At 33.9% G+C, this 19,843-nt stretch overlaps 4 protein-coding genes and 1 long non-coding RNA gene across 5 annotated transcripts; 3 read left to right on the top strand and 2 right to left on the bottom strand.

The window, feature by feature from the left end:
- The first annotated feature begins 360 nt into the window (after nt 1–360).
- Nucleotides 361–3,690, top strand: LOC119192367. The gene is made up of 3 exons (XR_005113628.1): nt 361–499; nt 1,167–1,325; nt 1,655–3,690. It is a non-coding gene; the product is annotated as an uncharacterized LOC119192367 (long non-coding RNA).
- Nucleotides 3,691–4,471: 781 nt separating this feature from the next.
- LOC115452522 (coiled-coil domain-containing protein 86) lies at nt 4,472–5,442 on the bottom strand. Its single transcript, XM_037446187.1, is given in 3 exon segments — nt 4,472–4,602; nt 4,605–4,788; nt 4,977–5,442. Coding segments are annotated over 3 exon segments (606 nt in total). The 5' UTR covers nt 5,282–5,442; the 3' UTR covers nt 4,472–4,485.
- A 259-nt stretch (nt 5,443–5,701) lies between these two features.
- Nucleotides 5,702–7,561, top strand: LOC119188566 (actin-related protein 2/3 complex subunit 3-like; the record flags this gene model as incomplete). Its single annotated transcript, XM_037446188.1, is given in 5 exon segments — nt 5,702–5,829; nt 5,923–6,099; nt 6,198–6,393; nt 6,669–6,730; nt 7,119–7,561. Coding segments are annotated over 5 exon segments (537 nt in total). The 3' UTR covers nt 7,215–7,561.
- A 110-nt stretch (nt 7,562–7,671) lies between these two features.
- Nucleotides 7,672–12,616, bottom strand: LOC115452520 (short-chain specific acyl-CoA dehydrogenase, mitochondrial). Its single transcript, XM_030181072.2, has 5 exons — nt 12,381–12,616; nt 11,759–12,142; nt 9,571–9,986; nt 9,045–9,287; nt 7,672–8,833 (listed from the first exon to the last, which is right to left on the bottom strand). Exons 1-5 carry the CDS (start codon nt 12,415–12,417, stop codon nt 8,687–8,689), a joined length of 1,227 nt encoding a protein of 408 aa, XP_030036932.1. The 5' UTR covers nt 12,418–12,616; the 3' UTR covers nt 7,672–8,686.
- Nucleotides 12,617–12,810: 194 nt separating this feature from the next.
- Nucleotides 12,811–19,232, top strand: LOC119192366 (polymerase delta-interacting protein 2-like). Its single transcript, XM_037446189.1, has 6 exons — nt 12,811–13,034; nt 13,112–13,391; nt 15,528–15,705; nt 16,070–16,233; nt 16,724–16,929; nt 18,588–19,232. Exons 1-6 carry the CDS (start codon nt 12,946–12,948, stop codon nt 18,703–18,705), a joined length of 1,035 nt encoding a protein of 344 aa, XP_037302086.1. The 5' UTR covers nt 12,811–12,945; the 3' UTR covers nt 18,706–19,232.
- The last annotated feature ends 611 nt before the right edge of the window (nt 19,233–19,843 follow it).

Below are 19,843 nucleotides of genomic sequence, written 5' to 3'. Positions count from 1 at the left end.
TCCACGAACAAGGGCTATCCAATGCAAAAAGAATTTTTCGGATTGGACCGGTAGTTCCTGAGATTAACGCTTTCAAACAAACAAACAAACAAACTCTTCAGCTTTATATAATAGTATAGATATGAATAGCTTGAATATTGTCGATAATACAAATACACAGAGAATCGAAACGAAGTGATTTCCACGGTAAATTTCCAACATCAGATGGCGACATTATATTTGGACTACACTACTTATCGTATTCAGAACTGAACCTATCCTTGGTTCCTAAAATATTACGCATTACAGAACTTCACGCATTACGATCACAAACTATCATACAACTAATATAGTATTTTGCTATGATATCTATAAAATCACCATTTCCATTGTTCATTTTACAGGACTAGGTGATATAGTGATGCCGGGGCTGTTGCTGTGTTTCGTGTTGCGCTACGACGCGTACAAGAAGGCAACGCTGGTGTGCCAAATGGGACAAGTCCCCGGACCTAGATCAATGGTGAGTCTAACCTTTGCACTTGTTTGTATAATATACTCCAACCATTTTCAGAACTGCCTAACGAGTTTGATAATTGTTTTAATTTTGTTACTACATTACTAAATAAGACAACTACAATAATGTATGGTACATTACAAGCTATCATATTTCTGGTGACCTTCGAGACAGTCATTTGTCGATCAACATTATATTTAGACTACAACTTCCTGTCATGTTTAGTGTCATTTAGCAGTGCTCAGTAGTAAAATGGCTTTCTGGTTCCAGAATCTATAATATAAAACTGCAGAACTGTTGAATTGCAAATTAATGTTATATATAACTTGGTTTTGCTCGCGGCTTCGCCCCCGTTACTAAGCCTTTCCCGCTACAAGAATCCGGAATACATTAGCGATACATAACGTCATCTGTACATCGCCACTTATTTAAAGAGCACCTATTATTTAAAGAATCCGATTTGAAAATCCGATAATTTGCGTTGGCGCAATTACGGTGATAAAAGTATATGTGTTGATTCAGGACATGGTCTATTTGTGTGTTAAATTTCAACCAAATCTGTTCAGTCGCTTCTGCGTTTACTTCTAACAAATATTCAAATACTTACATAAACTTTCGCATTTATAACATTAGTTACAAATTAGATTAAATACATTAAATTTGTAATTGTCAGAGCTCCCGGTTGACGTACTTCCACTGCTCGCTTTTGGGCTACTTCTTGGGCTGCTGACGGCGACGGTGTCGGCGGAGGTGTTCCAAGGCGGCGCAGCCCGCGCTGCTCTACCTCGTGCCCTTCACGCTGCTGCCGCTCCTCACCATGGCATACGTCAAGGTACCGACGTAACTTATACCATAAATACTGGAAATATCGGATTCGATGGCAATGATCAACCTGAAGGTGATGACAGTTAATAGAGTTGTCTTTCAAAGGACTTTGATCAAGGTGAATATTGAAAATATTATCCTATAAAAAGGTTTTAATTTGTACCAATTGTGTGAGAATAAAAGACACACAAAATGATAATCATACTAAAATTTAACCTCACCTTAAATAATTCACACTAGCAAGTTGATTATAGAAAATATTTTCTGCAGACCAAGCAGTAAATTCTAATGTAAAAACCACAATTGCTCTACTACAAAGGTAATTTTTGTATACAGGGTGATCTCAGAAGGATGTGGAGCGAGCCGTTCATCGCGCCGAACGGCAAGAACAGTGCCGACTTCGACGTGTGACTGCGCTTGGCTGCGTCCCCTGCCGCTGCGCATGCGCACCGCCCCTGCCCCTCGCCCCGCCGGCTGAACGCATCACCACCACGCAGTGTACAGTTACACACGTGCTCCATACACACACTCGCAGACAACCTACGCTGAAATAAATACACCTGGAAAATCCAAAGAGAACTCTATGAAATCTTACTCCAACTGGTTTGCTTAAAAAGTGCAGTGCTGTTAAATCCTTGCCACCAGTGCGTTTGAGAATTTTACCGTGTATCATTTATAGTGTTGCGAGATAATTAACGGGCGCGTAACTAACTGTACTTGTGCATTCGGCGGGATATGTGAATTGATGTGTTTACGTTATAATCTTAAAGACATAAGATGTATGTTTTAGGTTAGATGATACGCTTTTGTTTCCTTTACAAATACATAAACGGAATGTTACATCACAGGGTAACTTGTACATTGCGTCAAAGTACTGAGAATGTACAGTATTGCAACTGACTGTTTACACTTCTCCATGTTGAATTTTATGTCACGAATTTATATTATTTTTCATCATTTTTATACTCAGCGCATTTGAGAGATAGTAGATGTAAGGAATAGTACATTTATTTTGGTAATGAATTTTAACCATTCTGCCAAAGTTGATCTATCGTGTCTGAAAATACGAAATAAGATGATATTATAAATGTCTGAATGTTTGTTTAACCACATTGTTTGTATATTGTAGACACATGCACATTATTTCTAGGACTTATAATACTGTTAATTCTCAGTATAACGAAATGTAAGTGAAGAATATCCGCAGCACGGGCGCGTCACAGCGCACAGGGCGGGCCGCTCCGGCCGTGTGCCGCGCTAGATACAGGACCAGTGCACATTGTTTCCTTTTAACATTAATAATTATGACAGTAGTATAATTACTACATGTAAAATACTCAGCAAACGCTTTTGATGATTTTTTACAAACTTTTTTCTACTTTTTGTATTTGTCATACTTTAGATTGTCCTCTCGGATGACTACTTACGTCGTTTTTAATTGTAACTGTTCAGGCATGAACTTATTATTTTTGTAAGTCTCAAAACATTAACCCGAGAGGGCGCCACTACTCGTTTTAATTTTTTACACTATATCCCCACAAAATGAACAAACAAGTAGACTAAGATCTTTATGAATCTCACTTGTGTATGTGAATGTTTCGTTAGCCTGTTCATGAATATGTTTCAATGTGATGAAAACTTTGTTGTCACTGCCTTAGACTGATGTTTTCAATGAAGATTATTTCTATGTGTTGAATGGAGTATTATAGACAAACTGTTAGTCTAAATATATAGGTTATAAGCTACTATTGTTGTTATTATTATAACAACTGTATTGTTGTTGTAAATTATTTGATTGAATTTAATGGAAGATGTTAACATTCTACATCATAAGGAGTATACTTGGTATGTATGTGTGATTTTTTATTTTTTAAGTACTTTTTTAACAATTCAATTTTTGTATTTACTTTTGAATAGATAATTTTTTACTAAAAGGTTATAACTGATAAGTTAACGCGTTTGAGTAACATGGAACAGTATTTTTATGACAAAAGTGATGTGATTTTATTGAGGCTTATTTGGCAAAAGTAACACATGTTTTCAGTTATGATTCGCTTGTTGTACTTTCTAATGATAATTATTGTTTTCTCAGGGAAGTTGTAAAGTGTATTCAAGAAATAGTTTTTGTGTATTTTATAGATATTTATATAAATAGTCACAGAACTCTTTTCCATTGATGTACATACATTAAAGATATTTAAGATTGATGTTCCAGTGCGTCAGACCATCACCATGTTGAGAATATTATTGTAAATAATTAATGTTCACACAAATTCATTACCTATCAAAAACTGGGAAAATGCATTTAATATTTTTATATGTATCTGCAGAAACATGTTACTAAGAATACTTAATAAAAATATTAGATGGAACTTATTACAGTTTTCTTTTCCAAACACCTTCCAGTCCACTTTGCTGTTTGACGAAATCATTACATGAGATATACTTATTAGCAAGCCTTCCTACTTAAAGAAGTATACAAATAATGTCACATAAAAATTGAGTAGATTATTATTCATACAATGTTGTCTTTAACCAACCTGCAAGCATATTATTGACATCATTTTAATTAGCAATTGTTGTGACAATATATGTTCATAAAAAGTAACACAAAATTTATAAAATAGATTTGCATAAAATATAGCCAATCCCAATAGATGAATTGAATGCATGGTACTTTTGTACCATCATGAGGTTAAGGGTTTGAATCTCAGGTTAGGGGATTTTATCTGCTTGGTATTTCTGTAATAGAACAATCCAGTGATAGACCCCCAATCACATGAGACAAATCACACATGGTAAAATATGAGAGCTGTGGCATGTCTGCCTACCCCATTGGGGATAAAGGTGTAATGTGTGTTTTAATTTTTATCTGGGGAAAGTGGACAGTTGGACTACAAAGGCCATAGCCAAGATGCTTTTTTACAATTATTTACAGTAACATCATGTATGAGAATAACATATCCTAAAGACAGACTTATTGATAGCATATATTATTCCCATATATATCATTTTTCAGTTTTCTATTACCATTAACAATTGCAAAAAGGCTTCTTTTATTTACAAAGTTCTATTTATTTTACTTTCACAAGGATGAAGCCGTATGCAGGAAGGTAGTAGTTTTTTGATGAACTTTACAAAAAAAACTGCAAAATTAATCAAATGATTTATTTATTAGATTCAATTTCTTTGTTAGTATCCCTCTTTTCGATAAATCTCAGTTGTTTTTTCCTCATGCGCTTTAGTTTTGCTGTATTTGTTATAACTTGAACAACTTCTGCTTTCATCGCCTATTTTCTTCAGCCTTCTTCAGATTTTCTCGTCTTCGTTCTTTACGTTTTACTTCTTTCTCTTTCAATTGCTCCATAACTTGCCTTGATAACTCTTTCGTTCTTTTGAGTTCTAAGCGCAAGGCTGTTTTCTTTTCGAAATCTTGTTTGAGGCCTTTTGTTTTATTTATTGATGAAAATCTAAGAAAATAGTTTTAAAGTTAGATAAACGCAACTATAGTTGTGAAACCCAATACAGTGACTTGCATTACAATATAAGCACTTAATTCGTTTTAAAAACTATCAAACAATTTTAGGTTATTTTTTGTGTACATAATTTCACACAATATTACAAAATTCGTGATAAGACAAATGAATTAACCACTTACCGTTCTCTGCTAGATTTCCAGAACTTTCCTGATTTAGGACGACCTTTTATAGTAGATTCTGTCTTATTTTTCTTCTGGGACTTTGATGGCTCGTTACCTTGTGTATCCCTATTTTCTGTAACATCCTTGTTTTCCCTGCTATTTACAATGTTTGCTACAATTGATAAGACTTTACTTTGCGTTTCATCAGTCATTTTTATTATTCTGCTATTTCCATATGTATAGTAAATGTTTACAACATTTACAAGGCACACGTGCACAAAAGGAATGTAACAATAAACGTCAGAACATGAAACCCAAAACATTGATAATTTTTTCACTTTTATAGTTTATAGGAAGCCGAATCGAATGTACATTATTATTAGTTACCATACTATAATAATCTAATAATAAGCTGATTTAATAATACAAGAGTTATGAAAGGTAAATTCAGAGTTATGAGACAGAGTTTAGGATTTTTATGGATTTAGGATTATCCTTCCTTATTGTTATTTTCTACAGAATACATGGACAAAAATAGCTGCTTGTTCTTACTTCCTTTACGCAGTACCAAAAAGATATTTTTATTTTCTTTAAACCGCTAGTCTATGACTCGTCGTCCCTTGTCAAAAATGTCATTTTGACAAATTACAAAAGTGGATCGTTCGAGTACTAACGGAGTGATTCATTTCAATTTAGTATTTAAAGTATAGGTAGTATCAAGTAAATTCTCATATAAAATCAATAATAAATAAATGTACTGCAGTTTATATTTAAGTTGTAATACTTTTCAGAATATTTTACGAAGGAAATAAAGTGAAATAGACAACAAGAAGATAACAGTTTCAGGAAAGTGATAAAATATAACATGCCTGTAAGTTTCCTTATATTTATGCGTTATAACTATATTCATGCTTAAAACAAAGAACTTTAGGGAATTGTAACTATGTAATATTATAATTTTTAGGCGTATCACTCAACGTTAACGGACTACACCCAGTCGGTGGGTAATCTAGCGCTGTTACCTATTCGTACTACGTTCCGGGGCCCGGCTCCGCTCAGCCCTAAGATTGAACTGGATATTATCGATGAGGCGCTCAATTATTTTAAAGCTAATGTTTTTTTTAGGTTCTATGAAATCAAGGTAAATATTTATCTATTATTTTACTAAGGAAAATAACAGTCAGAAAGTAGATGCATCTATATACTTTTACATATAATATGCACTCAATACTATTTCAGTCTGATGCCGATAGAGTCCTCATATATCTGACATTATATATTTCTGAGTGCTTGAAGAAACTTCAGAAATGTTCCAACAAGAATCAGGGCCAACAGGAAATGTACATGTTGGCCATCTCTAAGTTTGACATTCCCGGGGAGCCAGGATTTCCACTCAATTCTGTGTATGCCAAGCCTTCTAGTTCTCAGGAAGCAGGTGTGCTATAGAAAAATGTTTATTTATTTTAAATTTAGTAATTGCCTTGATATTTGAATCATTGAAAGCCGTACTGCTTGATGTTTTGTTTAACTCATTGCCAATATATAGCTCTAAACATATGTCTGTATCAATTTGTTGTAGTTCCAATCTATACCTTCATTATTATAACATGTATAAGCTTAAGCTATTTATAAGATTGAAACTAGAATTTTTATTCAATCACATTATTATTCCGTTTTTGATTATAGTATGTTATATTATTACTGTTACAGATTTGATGAGACAGTACTTGCAACAATTGAGACATGAAACTGGTGGCAGAGTATGTGAAAAGGTCTGTGAATGAAAATAAAAGATAGTATTTAAATTAATTGTATTGCGCAGGCTGCAAATAGATATTTATTTCAAATTAAAGTTTACTATACATTAGTTTAACACATTGATTGTGGCATTGTGTTTATAATGAGTGTGCACATGGCACACAACTGGAGTGTTGTGTGGGTCACTCATTTGTGTCACATGCAATTTAATGCTAGTGTGGGACAAACCCTACATGTGTGGCAGCTGCATCCGTGGATAGTTCATTGGTTTAGTGCTGTAGTCAATATTTTAAATAGCAATATTTTATTTTTAACAGAGGGTTCTTAGAGTACAACCTTGGTAATTGACCGTAGAGATGTTTTTTTTGCCACATTATTATAAACTATACATTTTTTGTTCAGGTATTTACAACTGAGGATGGGAAACCTAGCAAGTGGTGGTTATGCTTTGCCAAAAGGAAATTCATGGACAAGTCTCTGTCAGGGCCTGGACAATGAAAATGTCAAAGAAAAGCATTTATATACCACTCTTGATGTATTTTTTACTTAACCTCGGCAGTATACAACTTTGTACTCCTTGGCTACTTACTTATTGGTGTTAATTATAGGAATTAATGTCACAGTTATTTGAGTTTAAACCTTCTACAACAATGCATTTGTTCATATTGAGATTGATTCATAAAGACTTATTATTCATAGTTAATTATGTTGGTGCATAAAAAAATTATAATTATAAAGAATGATAGAGCAGCAATTCACTGTTGCCTGTCATTATTTATTATGTATTCAAAAGAACATTAACAGTATCTGTAAATAAAAAAATTAATAAACTTTGATTTATAATATGTTTGTTTTATTTACTTTCATACTTGTAATTAATATAAAAATCATTGATAATAATAAAAAAAACAAACAGCATGTTAGGGTATTGTTGAACAAGGATTAAAAGAAAACATGATAAATATTTCAATTTTATTATTTCCAAAGTGGGATTTATACTAGCAAAACCTGCAGAAGTTATTTTCCGCAAGCTGTTTTTCGCGTCGTAAATAGTGACGGCGATTTCTACAAATTTTGAAAGTAACAGGGCTTACGGCAAATAGTCTCCATAGAATTATTGCCGCTAGTATAAACGCATCTCAAAGTTCTTTCATAGTAAATTGCTGGAAAACTTGCTAGTCTAAGCTTTATACTATTTAAGACATTATATATTTTCCTAAAATAATTATACAATATATAAAATTCATCTAAAATGTGTGTATAAATATTTATAGCAAAATGTTCAAAAAATCAGCTTATAGACTAATTTATTTGGCACTGAACGGTATAAGAATATTTTTGTTCTTGCTTATGTACATCATGGATTGAATAAGGATTGAAGAGTAAAGCATAAAGTTAGCTGCATAACATGCCATGTGTAAACTTGGTAATTGGTCAGTTTTAATATAAGAACACTTGAGCATATGGATTCATACAAAAAAGTTTCGACGGTGTAAACTAAGATATGTCTTAAATATAGTACCCAAACACGTTTTTTTTTTACTTTTTTCAATACGTTTTTCGTCAATAGTCTAAATGAGGTATTGAATGTTACAGTTGCCAAATAAGAATGCATACATTGAACCTGAGCATTGAACACAATATTTTCAAAAAAATATTCAGAAAAATGACATTGTATCAATTCAGTGACTTGGTTAAATAATTTAAACAAAGGTATCCTTTGTTTACAAGTTGTAAGGTTTACAGATCTTTTTCATTCGAAATATAAAGTATGCAAACTTCTTAAATGTACAAATTGACTTGACATCAGTGATTTCTTTAGTTTATAAAATTTAGCTATTCATATTATTTCAGAATACTTATAATCTAGATCGAATACTTTACGAAATCTTAAGGTTACTACAACTCAGACTTAAGAAAAAAAAAAATATTATCAATTTTCGATCTTAGATTTCAAATACATAACTATCTCAGTTTAGACCGTATTCTTTGATTAGCTGGCCTGCAATGACCAGCCTTTGTATTTCGGAAGTGCCTTCGTATATCTCTGTAATACGAGCATCACGGTAGTGCCTTTCTGCTGGCATATCTGATACGTAACCCATGCCTCCAAGGATCTGCAATAGATTGTAAATTGTGTTATATTATGCACTAAAATTATTGCCTCAATACATTAAATCAATACATCATAGTTTCATTGAAGAATAGGAATCATGTAGGAAACATCTAGGAAATTTATTATTTAAAAACAAAAAGAATTACAACTGGCTACTCATAAAATTTTCGATGAAATATCAAACTCAAAGACCTATGAAATATTTTTTGTACCTGTATACACTGGTGAGAAAGGAACGTAGCTGCCTCGGACGCGGCCAGTTTCGCCATAGCAGCCTCTTTGGTATAGGGTTGTTTATGGTCTTTCAAATATGCAGCACGCCACGTCAGGAGGCGCGCCGACTCCAACTGGAGTGCCATGTTAGCCAACTTGGTTTGTATGGCTTGTAACTTCATAATGGGCTTTCCAAATGCCATTCTTTTGGATGCATATTCTATTGCTACATCTAGGGAGGCCTGGAAAATAATCACAACAATACAGAAAAGTGTTGATTATCCAAACATTCATTAATAAAACAACCTCTTAATGGAATAGCCAGGCTCACTTTGACAGACCAATAGTTAGCATATAGTTTGATACATTATTATTTGAATAAACCAGTTTTCTGAATATGTATGTCCCCTAAATTATTTTGGATAATTGACATCAGAATAAATCAATAATTATAACATTCAATGCATATTATACATCAAAAGATATGAATTATGTATGATAGGGTATTTTTTGGTCAACCATTACCTGTGCAATGCCCAAGGCTTGAGATGCTATACCAATTCTGCCTGCGTCTAAAGTCATCATGGCTATTTTAAATCCAAAGCCGGGCTCTCCCAGAATATTTTCTTTGGGTATTTCGCAGTCTTCAAATATAAGTGAACAAGTAGAGCTACCTCTTATGCCTAATTTATCTTCTTTTTTTCCTAACTCCAATCCTTTTGTTGGTTTTGGAACAATAAATGCTGAAATTCCTTTATGCTTTAAACTCTTGTCTGTGGTTGCAAACACTACAGAAGCTCTACTTTCATACCCATTGGTAATCCAACATTTTGTTCCATTGAGGACCCATTTATCTCCTTGAATCTTGGCTACTGTAGATGCTGCACCAGCATCAGAGCCATTACCAGGTTCTGATAGTGCAAAACAGCCTACAATATCTCCTGAAAGTAATAATGTATGTGCAATATACATATATATACTGAATTGTATCCAGCCTAGCGCAACAAGGAACAAAAAATCTTTTGTATGGAATTGACATGGCATTTAATGGCGGATACTGCTATCTCTCTCTCAGTACAGTTTCTCTTTCTATTCCTCACCGCCATTATTATTGTTTGTTTACTTCCTGACGTTTTGGAATACATTTGTGTTTTATTGATTTATGTTTGTATTATTTGTTATTCAAACAAGTAAAAAATATACCAAAAAGTGTTTTTGTTGGTGTAAGTGAATACGTTTTAAAGACATGCCACCAAAAAAACGTTTCATTACGTGTGAAATTTGTGGAGATCGAGCCAGTCGAATAAATCACAAAAGTAGAATGTTTATGGCGAAATTTCCATTGGATGAGGTCAGGATTAATTAGATGTTTTTAGTCATCGCGCAAATAAAGTAGCTTAGAAATAATAAAAATTCTCATTTTCTAATTACCATTATGTTACTAGTGATGTTGTTATTATTATCGATATCGATACCTGTTTAAATTTATTAATCAATTTGCCCTCCGTGGTTTCACCTATTTAGGTCCAGATTCTGTGGGAACATAGTGATAAAAAGTAGTAATTCTAACTATCTACATACCAAGTTTAATCGCAATCATTTTAGATTTTTGCGGGTACGAATAATAAACATACAATTGCATGCACACGCTTTATAATATTAGTAAGATGATGGCTGATCATCAGGACAAAAAATACTAAAGTCGTGTATGTGTGTGTGTGTGTGTGTGTGTGTACTTAAAAATGCGTTGAGCAATCAATGTGCCTGGGTACTGTTTATGATTTTAGGCTTAAATATAATTTAATAAGCAATTTATTTACAATTAAAAAATATTTCCAGATGCCGAAAGTGAGTTCAGGTTGTGGGAAAAGAAGATTTGATATATGTTCCCATAGAAAAGCTGCATACTTTGAAATATGTGTGTGGTTCTCACTTTAATAACAAAGATTTTAATAAAAGAACAATCGCCTTAGAAAGTCAGCCATACCATCGAAAAATTTGAAAGCTGATCCACTTCCTGATGAAATGTTGTTTGAATTTCCGTGCCATGTTTTTATAAACAATTATTGCACAAATGATAATATCTTTCAAGAGAAGTGCGACAAAGAAGTGTCACCATCCATTGACTTTATAATTAAATATTCTCATTGGACCTTGACCTATCATAAGTGCAACTATATTCGCCTACATGGTGAATGAAGGATTTTATTTTAAAATACAATTATTATTCAACATGTGAAAGCTTTTCATTTTATTTCGAGTCCTCATTTTAGTCCAGCCTTGTAATTATAGTGCTAAAATGTTCACTGTATATTGTGAGTTGGATTGATAATGTGGACTCGAAAATACATTATATGAATTTTATCAAAGTAGCTTTAGCGTCGATTCCCACCAGTAGAATTTATCGATATCGATAAAATGTGCTCACTACTATGTATTTTGTTCAGTTGGTAGTATTGTTATTTGACGTTCCTGACGTATTCTTCCGTGATATTGGTATTGATACGCCATGTAAATTCGATTTTATTACTTTGTATTAAGTCCTGTCTCTTAAAACGTAGTGATTATATTCTCTTTGATTGTATCCAGAAGAGTTGTATTATTCTTTTTAGTATAAACTGTATTATTATTTGAATTTAGAATATGTTTAGTTAAAAAAAGAACAAATAAGTGGACATTAAATTGTTTGCTCAGTAAAACAAAAAAAACTAACCAGTGCAGAATGGTGTTACAAACTCCTTTTTTTGTTTCTCTGTTCCCCAACCCAGTAGAGGGCCAAGATACAAGGAATTATTAACTGACATGATGACACCAGCCGACGCACAGCCACGAGATATCTCCTCTAGAGCTATGGCATATGCTAGATAGTCTAACCCAGCTCCACCAAGTTCTTCAGGCGTCGCAATGGACATAAGCCCTAATTCACCCATTTTCTTAATAGCTTCGCAGGGATACAAATGCTCCCGGTCATATTTAGCTGCATTGGGCTTTAATTCTCCTTCGGCGAAGTCACGGCATGTTTTGTATAGCATTTGGTAGGTATCCGGTAAAGAAGATAAGGAAGCAATGCATCTTGAATGCCGAACAGTTGCAGGGGCTACAAAAATTATAAAATTGTGTCAAAACAATCATAGCTTTGTGGGCACTTCGGTGGACAAATATATCGTCCCACTTGGAGTATCGAAACAATATCGTGTTAATAAATTGATATAAGAGTAGTTGAAGTAATTACATTTAGTGCATAGGAAGAAACTTATAAAAGTAAAAGGTATAATTTTAGTGTCTCGATCTACTAAAGTCGTCAATGTAATTTCTATTTTTATAATAAAACTTACCCAGATTTTGAACAAGTTTAGATATTGTTATTAACATATTTATATGATGATATTTATGTAGATATTTATCTTACAAATAAAAATAAAAAGTATAAAAAAATAAGATTGCCCTTTGAACAAAGTTGAACTTTTATCCTATGTTCCAGTTGCCAAAACATATGTTCAATATTCGAGCTTTTTTATATGTGGAAAAGGTTTAATGCAGCAATGTTTAATGCTATAATTACTAATATGTGTTCTCTGGATAATTATAGACCAATGTCCTCCTGCTTTTCGTTCAGAAATAACCGTTGCCTATCCAATTTAAATGAAATATAAATAGATTTACTATTCAATTATAAAGTTTTTGCATACAAAAGAAGATACACAAAAAAATATAAAGAAAATGATGATGATTGATGCATATTTTTGAACTAAAAAATATTTATATCAGAATAATTAAAATGTCCCTCTGTAGGCAAATTGCGGCATCTGTTGGTATTTTGTTTGATTCGCTTTTGTCTGTCAAAACTCAAAAGTGTCAAACAAAAATAGGAAAAAAAATACAATTAAATAAAATGATAAAATGGAGATATTGCTAAGATTTGTGCCTGCACATACATTACGTATAACAACATCTAGAATATTATTAACTCATGTGGCTAGTTATACTAGGTTTGTGTAATATTTAATTAGTTTTGCTTTTGGTATTACGTACATAACCTATGTGGAGTGTGTTTCGTATTTTACAGATTAGCTGAGGTGGGGAAGTTAGAAGTGCCTAAAACCACCGGAAAATATGACACAGGACAACTAATATTGCATAAAGTATTCGGATATCGCGGTGTGATACTGTTTCCGTGGCTAGCAAGAGTGTATGATAGAGATGCTACTAACAAAAAGGAGAATCCAGAAACATCGGCGTCCGCTGAGGCCTCCGGAGATTCTTTATCGAACGCTGGTAAAGAAGTTAAAGGCAGGACTCACACATTCTACCAGGTCCTCATTGACACTAGGGATGCACCATACATAGTAAGTGGTTATGTTTATACAAAAACAATGCGTATTCTCTTGTAGCAAATAGTAGATAATTTTAAATTTAGAACATAAACACATATTTATCCTAAACATTCAGCATGCTAAGATAAAATTAGTATTATTTTTATAAATATTTTAATAGCATGGAGTGTTTTTCATAATTACTGTTGTGAATAATTAAAATAGTTTTTTATGTTTTTTTTTTTTTGCATAGCTTACAATAATTTTCATACATTGTAACCAATTAGATTATGTTGGTTTAACTTGTATAATTGTGGGCCAATATGTTCACATACATACTTGTGTTCTCTCTTACTTACAATATTACATGGTTGATTCGAGATGAGGTGCTAATTTACATGCCTTGACCTATATGTATACTTATTATGGTAGACTAATAAACAATATGCATGACTTGGATAGACAATACTTGTTTGTACAATGATACATATATAAAACTATTTTGCAGAGTTTATACCATTTTATATATTATAATTTTCTATTGATGTTTCAAAGATTTTGCAACATTTCTGGTCAAGGTGCGGATACATCTGAGGTAAGACCCTGCCCCGTGACCATGAAAGCTAGAGTCTTTGAAATGTTGGGAGAAAAATTGTATATAAAAAACTACAATAAAATCCACAAAATAATTTTATCTAATATTCATATTAACATAAAAAATCATTATAGATACATAAAGTAGAAGAAATTAGATATTTAATATTAATATGCTATTCTTCATGACATTCAGTAGCTTTCTTCATTTTTAGATTAGTTGATTTAATTTGTATGAAACTAAAATATATTGAATTAACATTTCATTTGTGTAAAGACTTCTAGACTTTATTTGTCTCTGGTTTTGCTAATATGACAATACTATTATGAAACATCGTTAACATCAATATACTGACCTGATTAATATAAATCATGTATGATATTATTTTTTAGTGAAATACTTTATTATTTTTTGATTTAATAGGGGTAATGCTAGCATTATAATATACCCATGCAGTATATAAGTTGGTTGGAAACATAGTTTAATTATACATTTAATAAAAATATTTTATATTTTTGACTGTGCACACAAACATCGACATGAGGCCAGAATGGAAGAAAAAGGTATATTAATTGAAAAAAATACGAATCATTGTCATATTTGGACTAACTATTTGGTTTGTTGAATGTACTAATATGGATGCAAAAGTTTGTGATTAAATTGTTGAATTAGTGTTTTAATACAATACATTTTAATATTAGTTACTAATAAAAAAATGTGTATGACATTTTATCATTATACAAATTATTTATGATCTATTTAAAAATCTTATTCAAACTATTATTTTGACAATTTGTTAGTTCCTTTTACACAATTTACATTTCATATATGGTTCTTGTTGCACTAGGTTCATGTAGCAGAATGTTCATAATAATTATTCTAGTCCAACTTGGTCAATTAAAAAGGCGGTTTCAGGCTAGAATACTTCATTAATCTACTCTTACCTATTTCATTTACTGAAACAGGTAAATCAAATTTTTTACATTTTTTATCCTGTTCTTTAGTAGAATAGTTGGCATAGACTATTTTGTTGCCATATTTCTTGTTACAATAATATTATTATGTTTGCATATAATGCAATTTTGAAACAGCAATAAGGAAAAATATTTTCATAGTTTCAAAGGATCAATAATAAATCATAAACACAATGTTGGAAAATTTATGTGGGCACTACTTTATCAATTATGCCAATATTTTCATATACTTACACTAGCAGCAATCATATTGATGTGTACAGTGCAATGATGCCATGGTAATTGAGAGGGCAGTAAGTCAAATGCAGCCAATTTTTACTACTGATTTGGAATATACATTAAACGAACTGTCATCCTATCTAGGTTTCATACATCATTTATTCATAATGTATTTTCTTGTTTGATAAACAGCAGTAAAACTATAGTATAATCTAGTTACCGATATAATAAAACAGAACCGTCTTTTCTGACTGACTCTCAATTACCACAGCAAAATTGACTAACAAACACGCTTATGACAGCATAATACAATTAATCAATTGACTTAAATATAGCTTAATTGGTTGAACATACTACTATTTACGTGTATAACTGTTTTAGCGAGCTCAAACGGAGGCAGTAACGTTCCTTGGTAACCAGGAGTCTAGTCGTAGTCTATATGCCATCCCAGGGCTTGACTATGTGGCTCATGACGACATCATACCCTACACGTCGGTGGAGCGCGTGCCGCTGCAACACGAGCTGTTTGACAAGTTTCTCATGCATAATCCAGACAAAGGTAGTATTTACTTACCATTGAATTGTTTTCTTTTGATATTTTATGGAGTATAGTTTGTGCATACCATTTTTTAAGATTCAAGGTGCTCAATAAATTCATCGCAGTTAGAATTCGGAACCTCTGTTCATGTGTACTAACACAAACTTCATAGAATGTATGTACGCAATAGGCGTAAAAAGTCCGCGTACCTAAAATACATGGTCAGTTATTTTAAAAACATGTTTGCATGGGCCTAAACCTAAATCAAGGTTTAATGTCGAGCAGTATAAAGTAGTATAATTTGGTTTATTTATATAGTAAAAACTGCATATTTGTTTAGTATGTATTTATTGTGTAAATTTATTGTTTTTTACTACTCCATTGTAGATCCCCTTCATAGCGCAAGAAACGCTTCGCGCGTGGCAAAAGAAGAACCATCCGTGGTTGGAACTGAGTGACGTTCACCGCGAGACCACAGAGGGCGTGCGCGTCACTGTTATACCATTTTACATGGGCAGCCGTGAGTCCCAGAACTCTGCTGTCTACTGGGTAAGCTAAGCTTTAATATATATTTTGAATGGTCCTAAACAAGTTTGAATTCTCAATTCGAATTTCCATTAAAAACTGTGATTTCAGTGGCTATTATTTGTAGCCTTTATTTGTCAAAGGTGTTGCTCGCGAATTCGACCGTGCGAAAAGTCTTACCTGACGTCCTTATCATTGCTAATAATTCGGATAAGCAGCCTTGATGTTGATCCAGGATATGGTCATTCCGAGAGCCAAATTACAAACAAATCCGTTCAGCTATTTGTATGTTCACATCTAACATACATCCAAAAATCCAAACATTATCACAAGTTTCCGCCTTTATAATATGACTAAGAGTAGAAGAGTAATATTAGTAAGAAATGAGATAACATCATCATTACCTCGACATTAAATAGGATTCCTCGGAGCCTGCGCGCGGACTTTAAATAAGTTGAGTACATTGACGGTATTGCATTCAGGAGAAGCTACCATTGAAGTAAATATGTTGTAGTGGCGTTACTGCATCCGCCTGGAGAACCTGGGCGCGGCGGCGGTGCAGCTGCGCGAGCGGCACTGGCGCATCTTCTCGCTGAGCGGCACGCTGGAGACCGTGCGCGGGCGCGGCGTGGTGGGGCAGGAGCCCGTGCTGGCGCGCCACGCGCCCGCCTTCCAGTACAGCAGCCACGTCAGTCTGCAGGCGCCCAGCGGACACATGTGGTAACTACACAACACTATTTAGTACATGGTCAATATAGTAGCGCTGTAAAGGAAGGAGCAGGGGGAAGGAGGTGGTGCAAACCGGGCTAGCGCCCAGGGCCTAGCGCGATGCCTTAGCTGACGACTTTCTTTTAAGGTCACCACATTGTTAACCACGAAAATAACTTATCTACTAATCTATATCTATACTATTATATAAAGCTGAAGAGTTTGTTTGTTTGAACGCGCTAATCTCAGGAACTACCGGTCCAAATTAAAAAAATCTTTTTGCGTTGGATAGCCCTTTGTTCGTGGAGTGCTATAGGCTATATATCATCACGCTATACCCAATAGGAGCGTAGCAGTAATGGCTAATCTCAGGAACTACCGGTCAAAACTGAAAAATTCTTTTTGCGTTGGATAGCCCTTTGTTTGTGGAGTGCTATAGGCTATATATCATCACGCTATACCCAATAGGAGCGAAGCAGTAATGGCTAATCTCAGGAACTACCGATTCGAACTGAAAAATTCGTTTTGTGTTGGATAGCTCTTTATTTGTGGAGTGATATAGACTATATATCATCACGCTATGACCAATAGGAGCGGAGCAGTAATGAAACATGTTGCAAAAACGGGGACAATTTATTAGTTTTGAGAGCTTCCGTTGCGTGGGCTGCGTAAACGGTTAAAGTTATGCAACAATGATGTATGACGGGATTGTTCCTCTTAAAAGTTCTAAAAAATCTATACTATTATATAAAGCTGAAACTTTGTTTGTTTGTTTGAACGCGCTAATCTCAGGAACTACCGATTCTAACTGAAAAATTCGTTTTGTGTTGGATAGCCCTTTATTTGTGGAGCGCTATAGGCTATATATCATTACGCTATGACCAAAAGGAGCGGAGCAGTAATGGCTAATCTCAGGAACTACCGGTTTGAACTGAAAAATTATTTTTGTGTTGGATAGCCCTTTGTTCCTGGAGTGCTATAGGCTATAAATCATCACGCTATGACCAACAGGAGCGGAGCAGTAATGAAACATGTTGCAAAAACGGGGAAAAATTATTAGTTTTGAGAGCTTCCGTTGTGCGCTGCGTAAACGGTTAAAGTTATGCAACAATGATGTATGACGGGATTGTTCCTCTTAAAAAGTTCTAAAAATATATTATAAAACAAAGTCCTCCGCTGCATCTGTCTGCCTGAACGTATTAAACTCAAAAACTACCCAACGTATTAAGATGAAATTTGGTATGGAGACAATTTGAGACCCTGGGAAGAACATAGGCTCCCGGAAATTACTACTTTTATAACGGAAAACTTTAGCCAAAACAACTTTACAACGCGGGCGGAGCCGCGGGCAAAATTTTTGTCTATATTTTTAGTTTAGCTAGTGGTCAATATTTTTGCTCTCGCCCATGGCTTCTTCCTGGCTGGGACCGCCGCTAAATGTTTATAAACTCACTAATCAATCATGGCATTTGATAATTTATAATATTATGCAGTTGATGAATTTGCATTACACCGAGGAAGCCGAATGAACTTGGCTATATTTATAACAATGACTTTGGATGAACAAACCAAATTTGATTTGTAAAATAGTCCGTCCAATGATAATTTATTTTGTGCATATAATGACCACAGAAATTGAACTCACATACATCAACGTTATTTCATTCCAGGGGCACATTTAGAATGGAGCGCGAGGACGGGTACACGTTCGACTGTCGCATCCCGCCGTTCTCGCTGGAGAGCAAGCCGGACGAGGGCGCTCCGGTGGCGCCCACCACCGCCGCGTGACGTCACATCCGCCTCCGCCCCGGCACCACAACCCCACACAAATCCGCGTGATTAAATATTTATTCTTTACTCCAGTGATGTTGTCATTGAGTAGAAAAGATAAACATTACATAGTGAGAGTGTGGCCAAGAATTTTTGTAATTGGAAATTATGTAGATTTCGTTTAGGAATAGGAAATTAACCTTTTGTTTGTTCGGAATTGGCTATGAAAACCTTGCGAAAGGACCGTGGATTCCATGCTGACGATTGGCGAATATGAAGATTCGCGCCTGTAAACAAATATTTTTGGCGGTTCGTAAGGATGTGATGAATGCGTTCATTGTGATGTACATCAGACCAAGTCATATTTTTATTTTAGACGTTTTTTGCTAGAAATAAAAAGTGATGATTTACGTTAGCTCTATTTATTTGTTGATATTTTTAGACAAACAGTAGAAGTTCATTGCATCCGTTTGTTTGTAATATAAAAATTCCTTAGGCTTTATTAAATAATTCCTAGATCTGTAATAAATTACAGTATTCTATAATTTTGTGTTTTATTTTAATATACTCACAATATTGAAGAATTTGAAGTTCCTCCTTAACGAAATATTATACAGGGTTGATACACGAGAGGGGCATTAAATTAAACCACGCATATTCATACATACTCAGTATTAATTCTTAATAGTACAAAACAAATCGCGTGAAAAATACAAAAGTATTTTTTCATACACCTTAAATAACTGATTAATCAAAGTGATATGCAAACACCTTGTATAAATATTTATACTGACCTGCCTCACAATCGGCAACGTCACAAAAAAGTCTTGAGTTGTTACCTCACCGCGGGGGGTAGCGGGAGAGTGCGGGGCGCGCGGCGTCGCTCGGGCTAAGCGGAGCGTATTTGTATTGTATGCACGTATGCAAGTAGGTAAAGTGGTATGGACACAGCAATAATTTCTTAATCAGTAATTACACACTCATAGCCACAGCACTTATTATTCAATTTTTTTTATTTTCGATATGTCCGCCATCGTTATTAACACAAAATTATATCGACGAACAATATTGTTTTGCATTCTTTATTAATTAAACTCGACCTTATGTACATGAAAAATAGGTCGAGTTTCGCGTGTTAGTTTAGCCGGCTAATATT

Source organism: Manduca sexta, unplaced genomic scaffold (assembly GCF_014839805.1).
Source record: "Manduca sexta isolate Smith_Timp_Sample1 unplaced genomic scaffold, JHU_Msex_v1.0 HiC_scaffold_2690, whole genome shotgun sequence".
Classification (NCBI taxonomy): Eukaryota; Metazoa; Arthropoda; class Insecta; order Lepidoptera; family Sphingidae; genus Manduca; species Manduca sexta.
This window is presented reverse-complemented; position numbering and strand designations above follow the sequence as displayed.

What these genes read in the sequence shown, in the direction of transcription:
- LOC119192366 (XM_037446189.1), top strand. Translation starts at nt 12,946, where the DNA reads ATGGAGATATTGCTAAGATTTGTGCCTGCACATACATTACGTATAACA. An exon ending in CATGTGGCTAGTTATACTAG is followed by an intron (nt 13,035 to 13,111) that starts GTTTGTGTAATA and finishes CGTATTTTACAG; the next exon opens with ATTAGCTGAGGTGGGGAAGT. An exon ending in GCGCCCAGCGGACACATGTG is followed by an intron (nt 16,930 to 18,587) that starts GTAACTACACAA and finishes ATTTCATTCCAG; the next exon opens with GGGCACATTTAGAATGGAGC.
- LOC115452520 (XM_030181072.2), bottom strand. Translation starts at nt 12,417, where the DNA reads ATGTTAATAACAATATCTAAACTTGTTCAAAATCTGG. An exon ending in TAAACTTGTTCAAAATCTGG is followed by an intron (nt 12,143 to 12,380) that starts GTAAGTTTTATT and finishes TAATTTTTGTAG; the next exon opens with CCCCTGCAACTGTTCGGCAT. An exon ending in AAGCCTTGGGCATTGCACAG is followed by an intron (nt 9,288 to 9,570) that starts GTAATGGTTGAC and finishes ATTATTTTCCAG; the next exon opens with GCCTCCCTAGATGTAGCAAT.